This window comes from Papaver somniferum, unplaced genomic scaffold (genome assembly GCF_003573695.1).
Source record: "Papaver somniferum cultivar HN1 unplaced genomic scaffold, ASM357369v1 unplaced-scaffold_21, whole genome shotgun sequence".
NCBI lineage: Eukaryota > Viridiplantae > Streptophyta > Magnoliopsida > Ranunculales > Papaveraceae > Papaver > Papaver somniferum.
This window is the reverse complement of record NW_020631041.1, coordinates 14,855,261-14,877,359: the sequence shown is the minus strand read 5'-3', so window position 1 is coordinate 14,877,359 and position 22,099 is coordinate 14,855,261. Positions and strand designations below refer to the sequence as shown.

At 37.2% G+C, this 22,099-nt stretch overlaps 2 protein-coding genes across 3 annotated transcripts; both read right to left on the bottom strand.

Annotated features, from left to right (window-relative positions):
• Window positions 1–658: 658 nt before the first annotated feature.
• LOC113340213 (auxin-binding protein ABP19a-like) lies at window positions 659–1,670 on the bottom strand. Its single transcript, XM_026585420.1, has one exon. It carries the CDS (start codon window positions 1,602–1,604, stop codon window positions 972–974), a length of 633 nt encoding a protein of 210 aa, XP_026441205.1. The 5' UTR covers window positions 1,605–1,670; the 3' UTR covers window positions 659–971.
• Window positions 1,671–4,715: 3,045 nt separating this feature from the next.
• On the bottom strand, window positions 4,716–10,192 carry LOC113340212 (F-box/LRR-repeat protein 15-like). Of its 2 annotated transcripts, none has more exons than XM_026585418.1 (16): window positions 9,481–10,192; window positions 9,151–9,373; window positions 8,922–9,054; window positions 8,534–8,633; window positions 8,250–8,447; window positions 7,882–8,152; window positions 7,589–7,776; window positions 7,407–7,506; window positions 7,140–7,310; window positions 6,899–7,051; window positions 6,633–6,793; window positions 6,347–6,545; window positions 5,768–6,225; window positions 5,583–5,646; window positions 5,264–5,356; window positions 4,716–5,151 (listed from the first exon to the last, which is right to left on the bottom strand). In XM_026585418.1, the coding sequence occupies exons 1-16, from the start codon at window positions 9,909–9,911 to the stop codon at window positions 5,068–5,070; spliced, it is 3,027 nt and encodes a 1,008-aa protein (XP_026441203.1). In that variant the 5' UTR covers window positions 9,912–10,192; the 3' UTR covers window positions 4,716–5,067. The 2 variants fall into 2 exon arrangements, with proteins under 2 accessions (XP_026441203.1, XP_026441204.1); XM_026585419.1 differs by having other exon boundaries at window positions 5,270–5,356; window positions 9,481–10,191.
• Window positions 10,193–22,099: the final 11,907 nt, after the last annotated feature.

The window sequence follows — 22,099 nt, the reverse complement described above, 5'->3', positions numbered from 1 at the left end:
CATTTCCATTCTAGATTTTACTTTTTCTTTTTCTTGGTAAACCTTTAGGAGCTTCATTAAAGGGAATTTTTCACACAATATTTAGTTGCTTCAAAAAAAACAAATAAATAAATAAAATAAAATAGAATAGTTTGTGAAGATTGGGGCAGTTGGGGGAAATTTTGAGAATCTCGTGATGACCCTACTCATTTTAGTAGAGGTCCGTCTAGCTCTCTACCTTAACAATTTTTGTAACCATTTTTCTTCATGATAAAGCCTTGATGCATTCTTGTCCTTTGAATATACATCCTAGTTCCTTCGCACAAATGAATGTTAACCGCATACGACGAATACCGGATAAGATTTTCTCTATTTCTTTTGCATTCTAGCCATTTGTTCGTTCATCTCAACTCCAAATCTCTTTATCAAAACCAAAAGATAATTAAGCATAAATCTTTGTGCTTAGATGCTAGTTGTATGTATCAAGGCTGTAGGCTTGCTAATAGTGTCAAGTATCCGTACTTTCACTAGTACTACTGCTTGCAATTTGGTCACCATTTTATAATGGCGCAAGGTTCTGCTCTTGTGAAAGAATTAATGGTTTGCTTAAAGGACCAAAACTCTAGCTACCTCGTAAAGTTAATAAGGTACCCTGGGTGCGGTGCGGAAAAAAATTACGAAATATACGATACATTGGTTAAATAAGAAGATGAATGAGCAATGCTGAATACAGATAACAACCACATTATCAAAATGGAACAAACCACTTGATAACTTAAGTTACATCAGAAGCAAATTACAATACAATCAACACATAAATCAAACCACCGTTTTGGTAGAGTACAAGGATGAATCTTAGCTCGTACTACTAAATAGATATTACCCTCAATGCAGCATATTAGGTAAGAAGCAAACCTAAAGGATACAAAAAAGAAAGAACAAACAATCCACTAAAACCAGTCACCGAACCTTGACTCGAGATCCTTCATTAATTAATTGGTACCACCAAGAACACCCTTGAGTGTCTTAATTGTTTTTGCATCAAGGAAAGTAGTTTTTGCGACCAAATCGGTGGGCAAGTCATTAGCAAACAATGCAAAATCAGTAATCTGAAGACCTGGCTCGGGGTCGCTGAAACTCACAAGAGCTACGGCGGAACTTTTAGCAGCGTTCAGTTGGAAATGCAATAAACCCTGTGGGAAAATCATTGACTGTCCCTTTGTAAGTGTTTTTAGGTACACCTTGTTTGCCCCAGATGAAACAAAACCAGCACAGATTGTGCCTGATAAAACTACCAAAACTTCATTTGCGCCAGGGTGGGTGTGCATTGGAATGACACCACCAGAGGCAATGTCTAATCTAGCCAAGGATATCCCTAATCCGTTTAAGCCAGGGAATTGCTCGACGAATCCTGGAGTGACTGCAGCACTGATGATGTTACTTGTGTTACCAGCAACACCAAGGCCGGAAAACACGAAATCATCAACAGTTACTTTAGCAGCAGGCTTGCAAGGGTATCCGGATGGAGTTAAAGCTGATTTGATGTCACCGACGCAGAAATCTGCAGCCGAGCAGTAGGAGAAAAGGAGAGCAGATACGAAAAGGAAATAAAACATCTTCATCATGCTAAGATTATGAGAATGACTAGAATATTAGACTTAGGTGAGTGTTTGTTAAGGTTTTCTAAGGATGCATATATATAGAAAAACCGTGCATGAGGATTGGTAAATCAGAGCCAATAATTTGTCTAGCCAGTAAGCCAGGATAGATAGATAGCCCCGTGCAGGATGAAGTTCACGTGAATGGTTATCTCTGAGAGTCCGTTAGATATTTCAGAAGAGACAATATGGGTGTCTTGTTTGTTTGTGTTGCAATATCTAAAGTTTATCAACAAGAAAATGAGTTTTAATTAAGGTTTTGGACTTCATAATCTCCTGATTGATGGGAAAAGGCTTCTTTTAAAAGATTTATGTACAAGTCTACCAAATTGAGTCATATGTTGATATGAAACTGCGAATTATATTGACAGTAAAAAAAAACACCAGAATGGCCGATGTCACTGTAGTACAATTGTAAGGTTATTTGGTGATGAAACACCAAAGATCTGAGTTCGAAGCTCGTTGGCACCAAATTCTTTACCGATTTAAGAAAAAAAAACGCAAAACAGTTGCAGCTCTTTAAGAACAATTTGTTACAAAGTATGTGCACCATTCTACTAACAACTTCATTTTTTTGTCTCTAAGACGTCCTGCTCGTATTTAGACAGCTAACGTTGTAATATAGATAGTACCGTCTAAGATGCTATAGTTTGTCACTCTGTCTCTGAAGCTAACTAGGTTAGAAACTGGATCCAATTAGGGCTAAAAAATCTTGTTGAAAGCCATTATCATAAGATTTGGGCAATAAAAAGATATCAAGATATCAGCATACAGTGGTCCATAGGAGCACATGGGGATGAAGGAAAGACAAAGATGGTGAAAGATCTAAAAAGAGAGAGGGCATAAGAAGACATCTGACAGCTAAAAGGTGTCTCTGCAAGTCTTAGCTAACTAACTACTAGAGATGGTAGTAACCGTGTAAAATTGTGTGGTGCTGTAGAGATACCCTTTCTTCCAGGTTTCATAGATTACATATGACCCATTAACATGAACCAAAATTGCATTGCTGTTGGATTAAAATACCTAAAGCATGAAAAGGTATTCGGTGTCTTTTGGAGGGTCTCAAAGTATGATTCCCTACAGTTAAGGCCTAATATCTAGCTTACCTGACTCGGTCCTAGTCAGGCTCAGTGATTTGAGATCTGATTCTCTTACATCTGACTCGGGGCTATTTGAGTCAGGTATAAGGTATCATTTTATACCTGACCCGTTGGGCACATATCTGACTCGATACTAATTGCTAATAGTTTTCGAGTCAGATTTATAGCATATCTGACTCAATACTATTCTATGCTACTCACAAATATGTAACAAAATTGCATTGTTGGTGGATTTAATACCGAAAGCACGAAAAGGTATTCAATGTCCTTTCGAGGGTCTCAAAGTTAGGGCCTAATATCTAGCTTACACGTTGGTTGTTTAGGTCTGACTCGTGATTGGAGTCTAGCTCATAGGACTCGGTCCGAGTCAGGCGTCTGCTAGATTGTTTTTTCATTTTTCCGATATCTGATGACTCAATTTGAGTCCCAAGCGAGGCGTCCGCTCGATTGTTTTTCCATTTATAGCCGACTTGAGGTCTAATTCGGCTCTTAAATATGACTAGGGGCTATTTGAGTTGGCTCGAGGCTATTTAACTCGAGTCATTTTGTACATGACTCGTTGGCCAGTCGAGTACCATTTTGTGCCCCACTCGTTTGCCACATATATGAGTTGATTTCTTTTTTATGATACCTAGACTAATGATCCCCAGACTACATCCAAACTACTTAAACTGGAGTGGATTTTGACAATTACAGGATTCGAACCCATACCTCTGCGTGGGAGGGAGCATGCCAACCACCAGACCACTTGGTGGCTAGTTGAGTTGATTCAAAAATAACCTATAACACTACAGATTCCTAATAATTTTTGAGGCAGGCGTAATGAGTTAAATTTAGATGTACTGAATTAGATCCAGATAGGTTGGCCACATACCTGACTCGATTCAAAAAAAATCTGTAACACAACTAATTGCTAATAATTTTCGAGTCAGACGTAATGAGTTAAAATTGGACATGTTTTGCCCCTCCTTTTATCCTCAAGGCCACTGGAAAGTTTTCTAAACAGACTATCTGACCCATAAACTACTAGGGTACTCCTGAGACCAAGATTATCAGTAAAATATTTTTAAAAAAAAAACTAATTGCGCAGGTAAAACGGAGAAGATTTGCACAGGTAAAACGAAGAAGATAATCCTAGAGCAAGTTGACAATGGTGGTGTGTGCAGTTTCTGTTGTCTTGAGAGTAAGGTGGGATAGCTCAGGATAAGGTGGGAGTGGGCTAGCAGCCAATTACATTGCCGTAGTTTTTGTCTCACAAGACTCAAAACCAAGAACCTTATCTCAATTGTAATATCCCTTGAATATACTCCAAGGTACCCATTACGAAAAGTGGAATATAAACCAGATGTGAATTCAATTTGCCCCACATCTTTAAGTAGTACGCATTCCACTTGAGCTCGTTTCACATTACTCAAAGATTCATTTGCTACAACCCACAAACCTCAGGTCAGGGTCATGGTTAGTCATGGATAATTCGGCTATTTAATTTGAACATGATTATTCCGACTTGATTACTGTGAAAACGAACATTCGGTAGAAACCAAGGTAAACGATCATAATCAGAAACTCAGACTCCATGAACAGAGTCAGAGGAGTCTAGAATGTCTAACTCGATGAAAACTTTGGTTCACTGTAAAATCACAGACTTTGTGAGATCCACAGGAATTAGGATAGATCTTCTAAACAAAAATGCTAAGGTTATGCTTTCATCCTAGACTTCATCCTACAGACAAGTAGACCAAGCTTGAAACAGGTCAACAAGGGGTCAGTAGGACTCACCAGAATTCTAAGGTAATGTTACAGACCGTTACTACTGTTTAACTATTGTATTTCTACCTAATGAGACAAAAAGGCATGAGAAATTTCTTACCAGTACTTCGTTTCAGATTTCCAAGAGACCACTAGTTGTCTGCAGCACAAAAAAAAATGCATTTTTATAGCGACAATGTCTAGAGAGCAAAAAGAAACAATACAACTAACAAAAATTCATTCTGAAATCAACATTGACATTTAAAATAAAACTCCCATGTTTATAACAAACAACATAATAAGTAAGATTGACAGAAACGGTAACTAGGGTTTTATTGTCATCACATCGAAGGAGGGGAGCTGATTTACTACACCAATTCACTCCTCAATATTCCTGGATTTAACGAGCACAACTGATACGAACAACAGAAAATATAAGTCATGTATGTACATTGCAATTGCATCAAACAACAATGGGATTGGTAAAGTTGAATTCAACGCGGAGAAAAGAGAAGGTTGACAGGAACACGCCTTCGTAGAGACCGGGAAAGGAAGATTCGGTGGCGTATGCTGCCATTATTTCAAGGAGGGGCAGGGAGACTACTAAAAATACGCTTCAGACTTGGACATACCAATCGGATCTGCATCATGCGCTCTGGGTGAATCTATACATGGATGCAAAAATTAAGATTTGATTAAAGATTGGGTTTAAATGTACTTTATAATACGATTAAAGCAAAAATGGTTAAGATAAGCCCACAAAGATTATAGTCTCACTTTTACCTTCGGACAGAAGCGAACATCCAAAGTTTCCAGCATGTTGCAATGTGAAACTGCAGATTCAACTGCTTCTTCAGAAATGCTGCAAGACTATATAACCAGAAGAGAGAGATATTAGAAATATACGACCAAACAGAAAACCAACAGCACAAAACTGTACATTACCCGCAACATCAATGGACACATCAAATACAAAATAGATGTTTTGCTGCTACTTAAGCATCCAGAGGAATTCAAATCTATCATGTCATGAAACTGAGGGAGGAGAGATTTTTTTTTTTTTTTTTTTTTTGAAGCATAAGAAAGAGATGCATACCTGAAGGAATAGGCTTGTCAATCTGGGACATTTGAGCTTCAGGATTTCTAGGGAACAACAATTGCTGAGGAAGGAAAAAAGCAAAGTGGAATACAGCTCAGAAGAAATCCAGGAGATAATGATGGAAGACTAAAACAGATACTAGCTAAAACTGATATAAACAAACAAACAAATAAGGCTAGTACCTTAAGTTGAGAAAGCTCAGGTTGAAACAAGCAACATCAACTTCCTTGAGATTTGCAGATAGAGAAAGATTTAGTGATGACAAATGAAAACACCGTGCAATTTCAGGAATAACAACTTTTTTGATGTTGGAGCAACCAACGCAGTTGAGGTTCTGTAACAAACGGTCAGGCTCTTCAGAGGGTTGCTCATTCTCCATAGATGATGGAAAATTGGTGCTTGATAATTCAGAAACAGGGCCACCACATGAAGAGCCCCAATTAAGGTCATGCATATTGTTGCAACCGTTCAAGCTAACATGAGTGAGATGTGTACAGCAAGAAAGAAGCTCCTCTATGGCAGACTGGCAGATACTACCATACGAGAGGTCCAACTCTCTGAGGGACGGAAGAGCACCGCCTTTATACAGAGCCTCTAAAGAGTAGTCTTCTAAATACTTGCAAGCCTGCAACTTCAGTACCTATAGACGAAGAAAAAAACAGGATAATTGTGACAACTGCTTTAATATATGACCTGGATAATCTATTTTTAAATTAATAAACAGCTACTAAAGACACGGGAGAGGAGATGGGAAAAGCTACCTTCAATTGTAAACAGGAAAGGAAAACAGGTTGCAAGTTCAACAAGAACGTATAGGACAAATCAAGGAACGTCAAATGTGATAGCAAACGCAAAGAAGAGAGGCCATCAGGACCAATAGTTTGGCAGGACATCAAAATCATTGTCTGGATAAGAGGGCATGCAGCTGTTGTGGCAGACAAGCAATCATCTTTAAGTTGGCTGCGTTATCGAATTATAGATATTAGATTGAGCACAGCACCTTAATTAGAGAACAAAAGGAAACAAAGAGAAACGAAAGAGCATTACCCACAAAAAGAAGCATCTAAAGTTATCAGACGGGGACAACGAATGGATGCTTCAGATAAGACACCACATCCCTTCAATTCTAACAACACCATCAAAGGTGCTGCAATGTCAAGTGCCTCTAATTTAGGGCATATACCTAAATTAAGAGACCGAAGACCAACCTATAACAGCAAACAAAAAAAATTGGTCCGTCAATAGATTCTAAATGGACAGCGAGAATTGTAACATATTGTTGAAAGAGATATCAGGAAATCAATTTCACTTACAGGGCAAAATGTTGCTTGTTCAAGATGATCACAGCCATCTAAATGAACTTGTTCAAGGTAACGGCATTTGAGTTCAAGAGAGGTCATGCCTCGGCAACCAACAAGAGAAAGAGAAACTAGAGAAGTACTGCTGAATTTTACTGCAGTTAGACTCTGTAAAAATGTAAAATCTATGTTCAGTAAATACCAAAAAGTCAACCAGTAAGCATGTTAGGAACATTATCTAATAGTTTACACAAACCTCACAGTTGTCAAGGATCAGTGACTTGAGCACCGGGCAACCACCCTCATCACTAAAACCTTCACAAATAGAATTCGTCAGAGCTTCACAATCAGTAAGGTCCACCTCTTGCAAACAATTGCATTTCAACACCAGAGTTTTCAGGCTTTCCTGCTTTTGCAACACCAACTTCTGCATAAACCAGATAACAACAACTTCTGAGTCCAACCTTTCTATGAGTTCGTAAGAGAACATAAGATGTATATGATAGCTTTCACTTAGACAAACCTGAAGTGAGTTTGACGTAATGTTTATGCGATGAAGAGCGGCGCAATTAGAAATGGTAATAGATGAAAGCAGAGGTGTTCGTAAACTCAAATCAGCAAATCTGTAGGGGGAGAATGGATGATCAGGAAGGGAACAGAAAAGAAACTCTATGACGATGGAGGAGATGGAAATAAGAATCTTACTTTCGGCAATGCACTAGTCTGATAGTATGCAAGTGAGGTAGGTATAATGACACTGCTGTCAATAACCCACAATTATCAAGTTCCAACACCTCCAGCAGAGAACTAAAAGCTATGGCAGTCATTGAAGCCGAAGTTATCCCCTCACAATTGACAAGCTTCAGCACGGTCAACATTGGCATTCTTACAGACTTCACACACAAGAAAACAAACGTAAAAATAAATTAGACATTTCACTCACCGAGAGAGAGAAAATCTAAATGGACATAATAACAGCACAAGAAAGGGATACTAACCTCGAGAGAGATGTTTGGGCAGTAGGATGCATTGAGAACATGAAGATTGGCACAAGCTTGCGCAATTTCACGAAGAGTTTCGTCACTAACACATGAACAATTTGACATATCCAAGGATGTCAGCAGAGGACATGATGTAACTGCTGCACGTATTCCAGCATCAGAGAGCTTGTGGCAAGAGCCTATATCTAGTTCTTGTAACTGAGGGCAATTAAGCATCCCATGTGCCATGTTAGTACGTTTCAGTGACAAGGTTTCAAGTTGGGGACACCTGCAAGGCATAGATTTTCAACGCCAAAGTTAGATCCTACTGCTTCACATAATGAATTACATTTACACAAATTCAAAACGTGAAATTAATACTTCACCTGACAGAAATACGAAGCACACGACACTTTATAATCTGGAGATGACGCAATTTCTCATTGTTCACAGGTATCTCTTGGACACCATTGCCAAGAGCAGCGTCATTAATACTCAAGGTTCTCAAAGAAATACAGTTATCCAAGGATTGGAAAAAAGCATCGCCCAGCTGTCCTTTACCCAGTATCAACGTCTCTAGTTTTCTAAAAATCAAGCAGAGACTAATTCAGTATGAAGATCTAAATAATAAGCGAGTCTAAATAACCAAGAAAAGAAACACAACTTTCACCTGAGAGAAGCCATCGCTGTCAAGGCAAGAGAGTTAATTGAAGGAGTACCATAGAGATTCACTTCAATGGCTTTTGGATAACGGCGACACATATCCGCAACTGCCAATCAAAAATAACCTAGTAAGCTTAAGTATTTTGCCACTTACATGTTTGTCCCTAATAATTCTTGAGAGATAATCACGAAAAGTACAGTATGCAAGGGTTTCTATAGTCTTACGAGATTTCTATGTTTTGTACTTAATTATTACTGAAAACACATTAAAAAATAAAGATTTGGAGACTACAAAACATTTCTACTTCAGTATTAAGCACAGAAATTGCATGTTGTTTTCTACTCCCAGATGCACTAATGTAATTTGCCTAAATGAAAGTAAACTAAAGACTCACACTGGGGTTCAGTTATATTCCTGTCTTCAAAATTCAAACGCTTCCAAAAGTCCTCATGTCCACTAGCTGAACGCCATTGTCGACACACTCCAGCAGCTCGACAGAGATTAGTATGATCCAAGAAAGAGAATACCTGCAAATCAAACAATACAACACCAAAATGAGCTTAAAATGCAACAAAGCCAATATATGAACATTAAAAAAAAATGCACATCCCCAAGCATCATACCATGTGCAACAAGTCATCTGTAAGGTCCATCCTAACAAGAAATTCCTCCACTGTCGGTTCATCACCATCATTCTCCCCATTTTCAGAATCAACAAGGTTCCGAGCACCAACATTCTCCGATATCACATTCATATAAAAATAATTGCTTTGAGATGGATACGCAAGAGACCCATGAGCTCCAGCAGCCGACGTTGAAGCATCCCCAACGGCATACCGACACTCCCTACAAAAACAAACACAAGAATTCAATAATAAACCCCCAAACACCAAAACTTCAACATATAAAAGAACTAAAAACATGCAATTCAAGACACATTGTAAACAACTTACAGAGTGCTAGAATTCACTTTAGCCCTCTTGAAATGCGAATAGCGTTCGATATCAACTCGTTCTCTCTCGGCAGAATTATCCACATCAATTGAACCTCTATTACCACCACCACCACCACTAGAAGAAGACGCTGATGACGACGCCGCAAAGCGATCATAACTCCTCGGACCACCAGAAATCCTATATCCCATTGATTCTAAAGCCCCTGCAGAAACCAAATCTCGTTCCCTTCTAGCTCTATCCTCCAAATCCCATATCCATTGTCTCTCAACAGAACGTTCTCTCGCTAATTGCTGTTCATAATCAGACTCCTCCTCCTCCTCTTCCTCCTCACTCTCTGAATCAGAATTATTATCTGAATCTCTCTCAGAATTACTCATCTTTTCTCCTACACTCTTCGAATTAAAACCAAAACAACAACAAAATCTCATACAACAAGTACAAACCCAAATTTTAACACCACCAGATCAAGATCCCCTTAAAAACCCTAGTTTTTTCAACACATTTCCCGACAAGGAATTCAAGGAATCAAAACCCTAACTTTTGAACATGAAATTTGGGGATTTTTGTGTGGAAATGATTGGGAAGATGAGACTTACATGGATCTGATGAGAAATTAGGGCTTTATTTTCTTCTTCTTGGAGAGAAATCTCGCACCGGCGGAGTGATTTTTTGGAAAGATGATAATAACAGTGATAAAGAGACGAAAAATGAAATGAAAATTTCGGTTTTATATTTATTATTAAGGGGGGTGAAAAAAATAAAACAAACCACTGCAAATATTTTACACTGTTTTATGTAGTAAAATGTTTACATTTACTTTCGAGACTTTAATGTGATATTTTGCAATTCTATTTTATTTTTTGGTTGTTTTTCAAATGTCTGTGTTATTTTGGAAAGAAATTCTAGATATTGGTGATGATTTGTTACTATTAATGCACTAGCATGGGTGATACCATTTGAACAATTATTAGCGGAAGGTGATACAGTTTGAACAATAAAATTGTCAGCATCTGTTAATATTTGTTTGTCCTATATATAATGGTATTATCCTCCGATAATAATGGTATCTCCTTGATAAAACATGTGGATATGTTTGTATAAATAAGGAAATTTTACTCTCTTCGTTTCAAAATAATATGCTGGTTTCATGTGTAATTTTTAAATAAAACCAAGCTATTTTTCTTTAAACGGAAGTAATATTATATATGATGTGGATAATTATATTTTAAGGAGTTGATCAGAACACAATTTTCTTTTTATTTTTGATAAACTTGATAGAAGAAGGGAACAACTAGAGCTTAGCAATTCTGGGGTAAGATTTTCACATAACATGATATCTTAAACAGAAAACAATCTTCAACGATGGAGCTTAACAACAATTTACAGTTTTCTGGCATGGGAATACATGTGTGGTGTCATTTCAGTATTTTTTTATCTAACCGTGTTATTAACCACATTTGAGTAATATGATTAGAATTTAATCAATTCGCATAATTTAGCAATTTGTGTTACCACTAGATTAAAAATACTAAAACAGCGTGCGAGCAAACAATTTCCTTATAAGTCGTTAAAGCCTATTATTGTTTATCACATAGTTATGTATACACTAACAGCAATTTTAAAAAGGAGGTATTATCATTTTTTCATTTTAGCCTAAAAATAGATCAAATTGAGAAAATAAAAGTATTTTTTTTTTAGGAACGAAGGGAATATGATAAATTCAAAGTAGTATTTGCTTAATCGAATATCTTAAACATTATTGTCAATATATATAGTAAAATAGTCAAAAAGAAAATTACTTTCCAAATGATCAAGGAAAATGTTTGCACAAATGTTACTACCGTCAGGCACAATTTTCATGTGTTCAGATCACTTGCAAACATTTACATTGTAACGGCAAGGCACATTTGTCAGAATGCAAATATTTGCATTGTAACGGCCACGCAACATTTGTCAGAATGCAAGCATTTGCATTGTAACGGCAAGACAACATTTGTCAGAATATTGGTACAATTTTAGTTTCTCCCTGGTTTCATCGAAAGTGTACCTGAAAATAAGGTGCTGAAATTACTGAAATATCCTTAGTATGGTATGTTTTGGATATTCTATCTGGTATATACTTATGTCGATGTACCTTTATCTTATAGCATTGAAATATCTTGAAAGAACATATGTCTATTTTCTGATCAGGCTATATTGAGATCAACGGCAGTGATCTTTCTAACTAGTTTTACACTAGACTTGGTTTCTAGGTTGAGCATTTGGTAATTAGGATTAGTCATAAATGAGAAAATCTTAAGCATTTAATTTGATGATAAACACGGCAGCATGGACATGATCCAAAAGCTAAAACCAAATTAGATATATCAAATGGCATTCTAATATCATAAAAATTACTAAATTGACAGCCTAATCTGAAATCGTACCGAACCTGTAAAATTGAGGGGAAAAAATTGAATGTTTGGTTCTAGGAAAAAAAATGACAATAATTAATTACGGGGAACTGAATTATGCCTCATGCACCAAACTCAATAAGATTGTACAATTATAATTTACTAAGAATAGCGCCCATTTTAGAACTCTGAGTTACACAATGTTTGCAACTATAATGTTTGCAAGTGATCTGAACACATGAAAATTGTGAACTCGGATATTAAGAACTGGATTTAACAACTTAAATCAAACATGTAATAGAGCTGATATGAAATGAGACGTACCGATTATCACCTCAGAATAGATAACAGAAGAAGAATAAAAAGAAACCTACCTTATCTCGCCAGTTTTTCACTTACGAAACGAATCTCAAATCCAAAAATTGTGCAACTAAGTGAACTTTGTAGTATTTTGAAAAGCTTGTTACTTACCTGTAAAATCGTAACTCGAAGGTTAACAATATAATTAGAGATCTCGATTATGATCCGAATAAAACCGATTAAACGAAGAAATTATTATTGAATGAACTTAACAAGATTTGGAATAATGTTTTATCATAATAATATTTGAATCAAAAGAAATATTTACATAACTCACCAGGTGATTTCATATTTGCTAATATTGCATGTCAGGATTTAAGATGCGACACTCACTGCTTATTTGAATAATAATAGAAGAAGAAGAAGATATCTCGAATAGATTTCTTTGTTCAAATATAACTTCTAGAAATTTTAAAGTAATGGATATTTTGTTTCTTCGATACGATTAATGTGCATTCCTGAAATGGCAATAAGATGTGTACTCGTGGCGGTGATAATAAATATGATTTCCGTGATGCCCCTTAATTCTCTTTGGTTATTCGTGGGTTATTTTCTTGGCGGTTTTATGTATATTTTACTCGTATATTTATTGTGTGAACCCAAGCTTAATACAACATAAACAACTGTTTTTATAAAATAAAACAAAATCCAACAATTGAGGTCCCTTTAACTTGGTCATCTCCATCTTAGTATTACTGCAGTGTTTATACACTAACAAATAACCTACAGGTTCCTAGATGTATGTGCCTAAAAATGGATAGAAGTGAGTTTTTAGGAATTTGAGCTGAGATCTGTGCGAGTTGCGAAAGGTGGAGCATAAACAGTCTTCATCTAGACCAAGTTGTTGATGGTGGATTTTTGACGAAGGCTAAAATCGTAAAATCATAATTTTGCATGTCTCTGACCAGCTTCATACACGCATGTGAAGTTCATATCCCAGAATTTAAGCATGAAAGCTCATGCCACGATAATCTCTGACTGAGTGTACTGCCTCTCAGATTATGCATAAATAAACGATCATTAAGGTCTCTCAACTGAGATTTCAACATATTTCATTAACTGAGGGATTTCAGTATTCACTTATGTATAGAATCGATAATGATTGGACGGCTCCTAGATGGATTAATAACTAGTATATAGCAATAACGTCTTCAGGATGTCGCAATATTTCCTGACTATACATAATAAATATTCAGAATGAGTATGACGCTTCCACTAACTCATACCTCGACTCTCGAATAAATCTAATACTCCTAGAAAGATTGTCTGCTAGTATAGAGCCATCAATTAATGAATTCTAGTTGCAAAATTCATCAATTGAATTCATAGAAAATATCCTACTTTCATCATAATATTTAATTACTTCAATTCATGGCTTTTCCCAGTAAAATTCCATGGGTTAGTAATAAATATTCAACGTACAGGCATATGGGCCACCACCGAGTAATCCCTGAGAAAATAATATGAGTGTACTTAACAATAATGCACGAACAAGCACCCAAATGCATAAAACGATCATTCAAAAATATGGACGACGAGGAAACCTATGCAAAATAGGAAAAGAAAATAATAAAGAAAAATAAACAAGAGGCTCGCACAGGACCGGGCCCACCGGCCGGTCTTACGCCTTTCCCTTTTATTCTTCACCTTATTTTATTATTTTCCTCGTCTCTTGAAAACTCTCTTGTTTGAGCAAACTTTCTCGTTTGAGCAAAACTCCTACTTTCTCCATATTTCTTCACACAAGGATGAAAAATAATAATATAAAGTAGGAAAGAGCGTCATGAGATCGGTCCCGCGCCTCCCTGATTCCTTATGTTATTTTTATTTCTTATCTCATCTCATGAAATTCCCTCGTTTGAGCAAAAACCTAATTTTTCCGTGCTTCTCCAATATTGCTCAAACTTCCAAAAAGTCAAATGGTCACATGACCTTCCGAGCTTCTCATGGGAAATATTAAAATATCACAATTTTAATATTCTCAAAATATTGGTAACATGAGCAAAGTCTTACTTGCTCATTCAAGCAAAATTGAGAGTTTTGGACAAGATCAAACTCTTCTGAAAATCCAAAATATTGCTCGAACGCACACCAAAATATATAGAAACTCTAAGAGTTGAGCCACGCGCGAGCAACATGGTGACATGGGCATGCCATCTTGGTCGGCCAGGGTCGCCCTTTAGCTTGCAAAATCCGGTCCCCACACATTTGATGATATTGACCTAATTAATGTTATATGATTCATGTTGGGTTTAAACTCTTTCCAAACAACTTGTAATTTGATCGATCGACCATCAGCTGGTCCAACGACCACCAAGGGCCGGTTCCATACCCCTTGGTCGGTCCTCTTCTTTCCACAATTAGGTTCTATCACCTAATGCTTAGACGAGCACTGTTATATTTTAATTACTAAACGAGTATTTAATCATCCTTTCACCAATTGGTCTACAAAGGACTTTGGTACATGCTCATTCGAGCATCTGGGGTGGTACATGGTCGTCTCACCATCTCATGTAGTCGGTCCCTATCTCACTCATGGTTGATTTTCAGTAAATCATTCATTGATCAACAGTCAATCAAAATTAGGGTTTCAAACCAAATGCTCCGCAAAGCATAATTCTGAATAGGTTCAAACACTAATAATTTTATGTTGATCCACAAATCAACATTCTAATTAATTATACAATATTCGGTCCAGGTACCAGTATTTTTAATTAGTATTCTATTTGGTCCCGCTACCAATAATTCATTAATCGAGCAATATTTGTTTAAACTAGGAATATTTTCTTTGCTCATCTTTCAACATTAAATTGATTAAGTTAGCACAATACACGATCAACTGGGTTCAGAACTCACATCTAGCAATATTGATTCAACTAATAATATTTAATTGCTCGATCGAGCAATATTCCTCATGTTGATTCAACTATCAACTTTCGAGAATTCCACTGATCTAGCTATTAATATTTCTGAAAAAGCGGGGGTCTAACAAAAACACCCAATATTTCGCTTAGCAATCTGTATGGACAAACTCCGAAATACTTTTGCTAGAGAATCAACTAGGCAGTCAGACTCAATCAATATTAAAGTATCTCAAGGAGTCAATATCTCTCACTTGTTTGATTTACTCAAGCTAAAACAATAGCGAGTCTTTAATCAAACACAAGGAATAACTCGGACGGTACCAAAGAACAATATCCAAGGATCAATCAATATCAATCAACAACCAAAGGTTGGATTTCCAATTGATGATCTTAACGCACAACCTGTATTATTTCAATTATATAAAAAATATAACGCGGAAAAGAAATAACACAGACACCAGAAGTTTTGTTAACGAGGAAACCAAATGCAGAAAAACCCTGGAACCTAGTCCAGATTGAATGCACACTGTATTAAGCCGCTACAGACACTAGCCTACTACAAGCTAACTTCGGACTGGACTATAGTTGAACCCCAATCAGTCTCCCACCGATTCAAGGTACAGTTGTACTCCTACTCCTATGTTCCCAGTAGGATATTGCGCACTTGATTCCCTTAGCTGATCTCACCCACAACCAAGAGTTGTTGCAACCCAAAATCGCAGACTTGATAATAAACAAATCTGTCTCACACAGAAAAGTCTATCAAAGGATAAATCTGTCTCCCACGGAAAAACCCTAGGTTTTGTTCCGTCTTAAGATATAAAATCAATGTGAACAGGAACCAATTGATAATCCGGTCTTATATTCCCGAAGAACAGCCTAAATTAATCAATCACCTCTCAACAATCCTTCTTGACTACACAAGCGGTTTGTCGAGGAATCACAAACAGTGAGACGAAGATGTTTGTGACTTCTTTATCTTGCCTATCGGAGAACTCTCACGATCTCAAGCCAATCAATAGATTGTACTCGTACGATAGAAGATGCAAGATCAGATCACACAACTACGATAAAAGTAGTATCGGTCTGGCTTCACAATCCCAATGAAGTCTTTAAGTCGTTAACCTGGTTTTAGAGAAGAAAACCAACGGTTAAAGGAGAATCGACTCTAGCGAGCGCACTAGTATCACACAGACGTGTGGGGATTAGTTTTGCACAATGCTAAATGTCTCCTATATATAGTCTTCAAATCAGGTTTTTGCCTTAGTTACAAAGCAATCAATATTCACTGTTAGATGAAAACCTGATTTAGATTCAAGCTAATATTTCTCAACCGTTAGATCGAAAACTTAGCTTGTCACACACACTTGGGTAGACGTTTAATGGGTTTGTAAAAATCGTGGCCAAACGTGTACGTGTATGTTGGTTCAACCTAGTAACACAAAAGTTTAACCATATGAGCAATTCATATTAACCTAGTTCTTCTTCACCATAACTAGTTCAATTGACTCAAATGAACTAGTTTAGAGAGTTGTTCAATTTCTATGAGATCTTATGTAACTACACAAGACACAATTGAAACAAAGATGATTCGATTCGATGAATCGGCTCATGAACTTTATAGCCACGGTTTACATAAAGCATTCATTAGTATTTTAAGTTTCATGTTCAGAGCACATCTTTAGATCATAACCACTTAAGCTCACAAACAAGTTCGCGGACTTAAGGCAACCGACAGAGTTTTCCAAACTCAGCAGAAAATCTCGGCAAAGAGACTTCCGCCAGTTCGCAGACTAAATACGCAAACGAGTTTTTGGAAAATCCCAGCAGAAATTCTCGGCAAGAGAACTTCCGTCAATTCGCGGACTGAGTTCGCAAACTGAGTTCGCGGACTTGGAAAAGCCAATTCCTCCGGTTTCTCTCAATCAACAAAGTTCGAAAACTTCGGATTAAGGAATACATGGTAATGTAATCTAAACTCTCATTCCAATCATTGAGACATTCTCAGAGGACGTTATATAGCCGTTATTCACAAACCGTTTCACGTCAGAGCAATTTTCAAAGTAATTGAGACTTTTCATGACTTTCGTCACTAGGTGAAGATAAACTTGATCAAAGCGAAACGCTTTACCAACACACGATTTCGAGAAAAAGATAAGTAGTGAATACTCAGCTCGAAATGTCAAATGTGTATGATCCAGTCTATATAGCATACGACTTTTTGTCTCATAAGAAGTAGAAGATAGAATAGATAGACTTTTGAGTGATAGATAAGTTCAAGTCTCCACATACCTTTTTGTTGAAGAAGTTCCACGGTTCCTTGAGTAGATCTTCGTCGTTGTATGATGAATCGCCATGAAGTCCTTGAGCTCAACTACACTTTTCTATCCTAGTCCGAGACTTAGCTATAATAGACTAGAAATCAAGACTCATAGTAACGATCACTAACATTGACAAACATGCTTGATATAGCAACGCATGCGAGGTCGACCGAGCTATGCTCTAAAAATTTCACTGGTTCATCAACCAATATTTGGTTCGTCAGTCGACCATTATAATCTTTCTTCTTCGACAACTCATGACGCAGACGAGTGCTCAACAACATTTCCTATTAATAAGTCCATGATCGAGCAATCTCATTGGACGCTCGCCGATTCAAGTTATTACCAAAACATCATCGTTACCTGAACTGTTAAAGTAATATATCACAATTCATTAAGACTCAACATCTTTCTATTATTCTATCTCAACAGACACCTTATGTTCAATCCATGAGTCTTAGAGCATACCACATTCGTTCATTATGCTCTACTCATCAAGGATAAGATTCATGTCTAGTCAAGTCAACAATTGAACAATTAAATACATGTCTGTGTTGCAGACTCCATAGACATCAATCATGTCACATGGGGAGATATTCACTAGGTTTTGGTTTGGCGGCCTATGGCACATGTGCACACCCACGATGAGAAATGTGAGTAAGTCTTGCAAGCGCTTGAAGGAGTTAGCAAAGTAGTGGATAGACAATCAACCAACTCTTTTCACGACGTGGAACTGGTTTAACCACGATTTCCCACTTTCCCACTCTTTAGCTCCAGCAACCGTCACACTTACTGGGATCAATGTGTCTACTATTCTTGCAATATAAATAAGTCTCTGAATACACGATTGAGCAAGAGAATTCTCATCTACACAAGAATTATGATCTGAACAAGAGCTCTCAACAAAGCAGAATTCAATCAATCAATCAGAACTTACTCGAACTCAACAGTTCACTTGCAAAAATCTCTAAACTCATCCACAACGATCATCATTGATCTCACACACTTCTCATCTTCCCTCCTACAGATCGACCCGCATCCCTTTTTATGAGCGAATTTACTCTGGAACAACCATTTTTTTGGCTTAGGCCGGAGTCTTACAGATTGATCTCTCGAACTCAAAGCACTATCGTGCAGCGCATTTCTTTGCAATAGGTTTAAGCAATTTGCTCGGTCGAGGAGTCTCCGCCCGCACGCTCGAGTCTCCACTTTCCTAAAGAACCAGTAAATTGTTTTCACCAATCAACATAAGCTTATGGTCGTCCAAAGACTGCTTCAACTGCAGGGAAGAGTATAGTTCATATGATGATTCTCTTATCCTCTTCAACCGACTATTCTCTTTAGCGATAAGAAATACAACTAGGTGTTTTTCACCTATATTGCAGAATGCCAGACCAAAGTACTAAAATAATCTATACTACTCCTATGTATGTGTGACTTAGTAAGCAATCATGTATGATGAGTTGTTGGGGTAAAATATTCTCTAAGTAATGTATTAACCAAATGGACGTGTTGTGACTAGTCTGTGTCATGTGGAGAGCACGAGATAAGATGAGGTTGAGACACAAGACCCCGTCATGGGTCATGTGCGACAGATGATAAGATTAGGGTGAACATCAATTTGGTGTGGCCGACTATGAAAGAGAATACGACAAATTTCTCTTTTGTGGGTCCCTTTAGATAAACACATGAGCTTTGGAGAATGTTCATAATTTAGTTGCTTGAACTTAGATTTTTCGTGTTCTAAACGAGATTAGGGTGCATGTGATTTGACGACTAGTATGGATGTTATTAAGAGTCATGCTCAGATCTTATGGGTTCAACTAGGAAGTGCCCATATAAGTTACCATATACAGCAGAGTATGATGACTCGTGCTGGAGTTGCACTGATTGAGACCTAGGCTCGGGCGACTCGTATCTCATAAAATCAGCTGAGACGTGTCCATAAGAGTTACTTTGTATGTTAGAATATTGGTTGTGCTCTATTAGTGCAGAGATAAACTGGTTGTGCTCTAGAGTAGAGCTAAACTAACTGATCCCTAAGACAGAGTTGAACTAATACAACACCAGAGCAGAGACGATTCACTTGCGATCTAGGGCTGGACTAGCCGCGACATATGACAGAGCTAGTCGCATCCTAGGAATGGACTAGTCGCGGTCTAGGGGATAACTGGTCGCGGCTTAGGGATGGACTAGCCACTGTGTATGAAGGAGCCAAGCAAGTCGCGCCCTAGAGCCGAACTATTTAAATTGATTCGAGTTCGTCTGACGCGACCCATTTATAACTTTTTTCCCTTATAATTTACCTAAATATCGATGTAACACCACTGATCAACAGTAATTAGCCGAATAAAATATAAATTTAGCATACTCAAGATTTTAACACCAGATCAGAGGTGTGAGAGAGTTCGTTAAGGCTCTAAAAATACGATCAAAATCAATGAGAATCAAGAAGCTTTATTTTGGATTCAATTATTATACGAAGATGCATAAAATGACCATGTTCTCTTCTGACTACCCGCTTACATTTTCTTTGCAAATTTGGCCCCATATTATCCTATTTAGCAGACCATTCTTAAAATAATTGTGAAATTATTAAGTGGCTATTGGTTAGTTCAGGGAGAATCACAAATAACAAGTGCAACATACATTGCATGTTAATATTGGTTATTAACATTGTCAAGTAAAAACCTGTCCGGTGGTGTGGAAAAATTCAACGCTATATTCTTACCTGTTGATCATTACAATGGCATGCCTACTAACTTTGGTTCATTGGATCTGTAGGCCCCTCTTGATTTTGTGTTTTAGTGGAGGTTTTAGTAAATTTAGTGTTCTATGAGGGCAAATGTGGATAATGAAATTGGAAATTTTATTACTTAATTAAGAGCTCAAATCGGTAAAGTGATAAATATAAAATTGACCCTTTGTTCGGTTTGACTTTATAGGTAAAGCTTCTCCCTCCGTCGCTGAAATTATGCCGTTAGCCTGTAACACATCCAGATAGTGGGTAGTAGATGTGTGTGTGCAGGACCTTAATCATAGGATCCATATGTAAATGTACAATAATACTGTATTTGTTGCATCAGTCCACTAAAGCCGGTAGCCAATCCAGATAGTGGATGTGCGGGTGCTGGACCTTAATTATAGGATCCTTATTAATGAAAATGTCTAACTGTGATCGTCTGATAACCGTTTGTTAGCTCCGGTTATTGCATGTTTCTTTAGGGGGTGGGGGTGGTGGGTTTAGGGTTCCTGAAATTGGGTTGTTAATTCTTAACTGGGATCTGCATGAGAAATGAAAGGGAAACCCAAAATGGAAATGCCAAATGAAGCAGACAACTGAACCTTCTGATCTCATAGAAGGGAAATCTACATATATATATATATATGTAACCTTCCGATTACTTTCACCACCTTCACCACATTTAAATGATCCAGAGGCTTCCTCAAGTGATTTGATCAAGAACTTCACACACTTTGCTTGTAATTTTCTTTTGTAATCGCCATTGATCTTACGTATATTTTATGCTTGGACAAACCCGTCCCGGCAGGGTAAGATCAACAACGATTACATAAGGAAATTACAAGAATAATATCGCAATTCCACCATAACCAGATCTTACTGATCACTTGTAAGGAAATTACAAGAATAATATCGCAATTCCACCGTAACCAAATCTTACTGATCACTTGAACTGCTAATTGCCTCTTTTTAGTTTCTAACACAATATATATATATATATGATGGATGAAGTTGATGCAGCAGCCTATAACTGTTGTTCAACGTACGGTATATATGTCACGTTTAATGTGCAAGAAACAGCAGTGAACATATAATATGACAGAAAATAAATAATCTACAATTTTATTTTATTTTGACATAGAGGATTACAAATCTCAGATATATATTTTTGTTTTGATAAGAACATTGACGACAGGAAAGAGGATTAAGACTGATAACAAGGTGACACACAAATACAAAGAGTTAAGAGAATAACAAAGGGGAGACAAAATTTAATTGTTTTTTCCACGTTCTAGCGGAAAATAGTTGTTAGATATCTTTACCTTTTTAACTTTACTTCACTGTGATCCTATTTTGCCCTTCCTTAGCTTCTAACATAATATATGTGATGAGTAAGTTAATGCAGCAGCTTAGACCGGAGTATCCACTACCTTTAACTGTTGTTCAACGTTCGACTGTTGTTCAACGTTCGGTTCATAGTTTAATAATACTGGCGACTCCCCGTGGAATTTGGTAACACCACACATTACCCTTGAAATTGTTGGATACAAGTCTACGCAAAATATGGCTATGTCTTCGTCTTCTGAACTCACCCATGCTTCTATACCCGTAGCACATTTTTTGTCTACCAGAATCAAAACAAAACGAATTAAAACAAAAAGTTAGACATGATGAGTACCGAGTAGGAACTCTAGGATCACAGAGAATGAAAGATCATCAAATACCCTGGATTAGTAAGTTAGCAGTAAGGTAATTTTGTTACATACAGGAGAAGATCTTGATCCTCCTCTACGGCCGCCATGTATTCCTCTTCTAAACTAACCCATGCTTCTATTTAACAAATTCTCATTTTAATACCTTTACCGATTAAATGAAAACAGCTAGCTAGGCAACTCATCAAGTGATTTTAAGAATTCAACGTATCGTACGTCACCC

What these genes read in the sequence shown, in the direction of transcription:
- LOC113340213 (XM_026585420.1), bottom strand. Translation starts at nt 1,604, where the DNA reads ATGATGAAGATGTTTTATTTCCTTTTCGTATCTGCTCTCCTTTTCTCC.
- LOC113340212 (XM_026585418.1), bottom strand. Translation starts at nt 9,911, where the DNA reads ATGAGATTTTGTTGTTGTTTTGGTTTTAATTCGAAGAGTGTAGGAGAA. An exon ending in GCCCAAACATCTCTCTCGAG is followed by an intron (nt 7,777 to 7,881) that starts GTTAGTATCCCT and finishes TTGTGTGTGAAG; the next exon opens with TCTGTAAGAATGCCAATGTT. An exon ending in TTTCCTGTTTACAATTGAAG is followed by an intron (nt 6,226 to 6,346) that starts GTAGCTTTTCCC and finishes CTTCGTCTATAG; the next exon opens with GTACTGAAGTTGCAGGCTTG.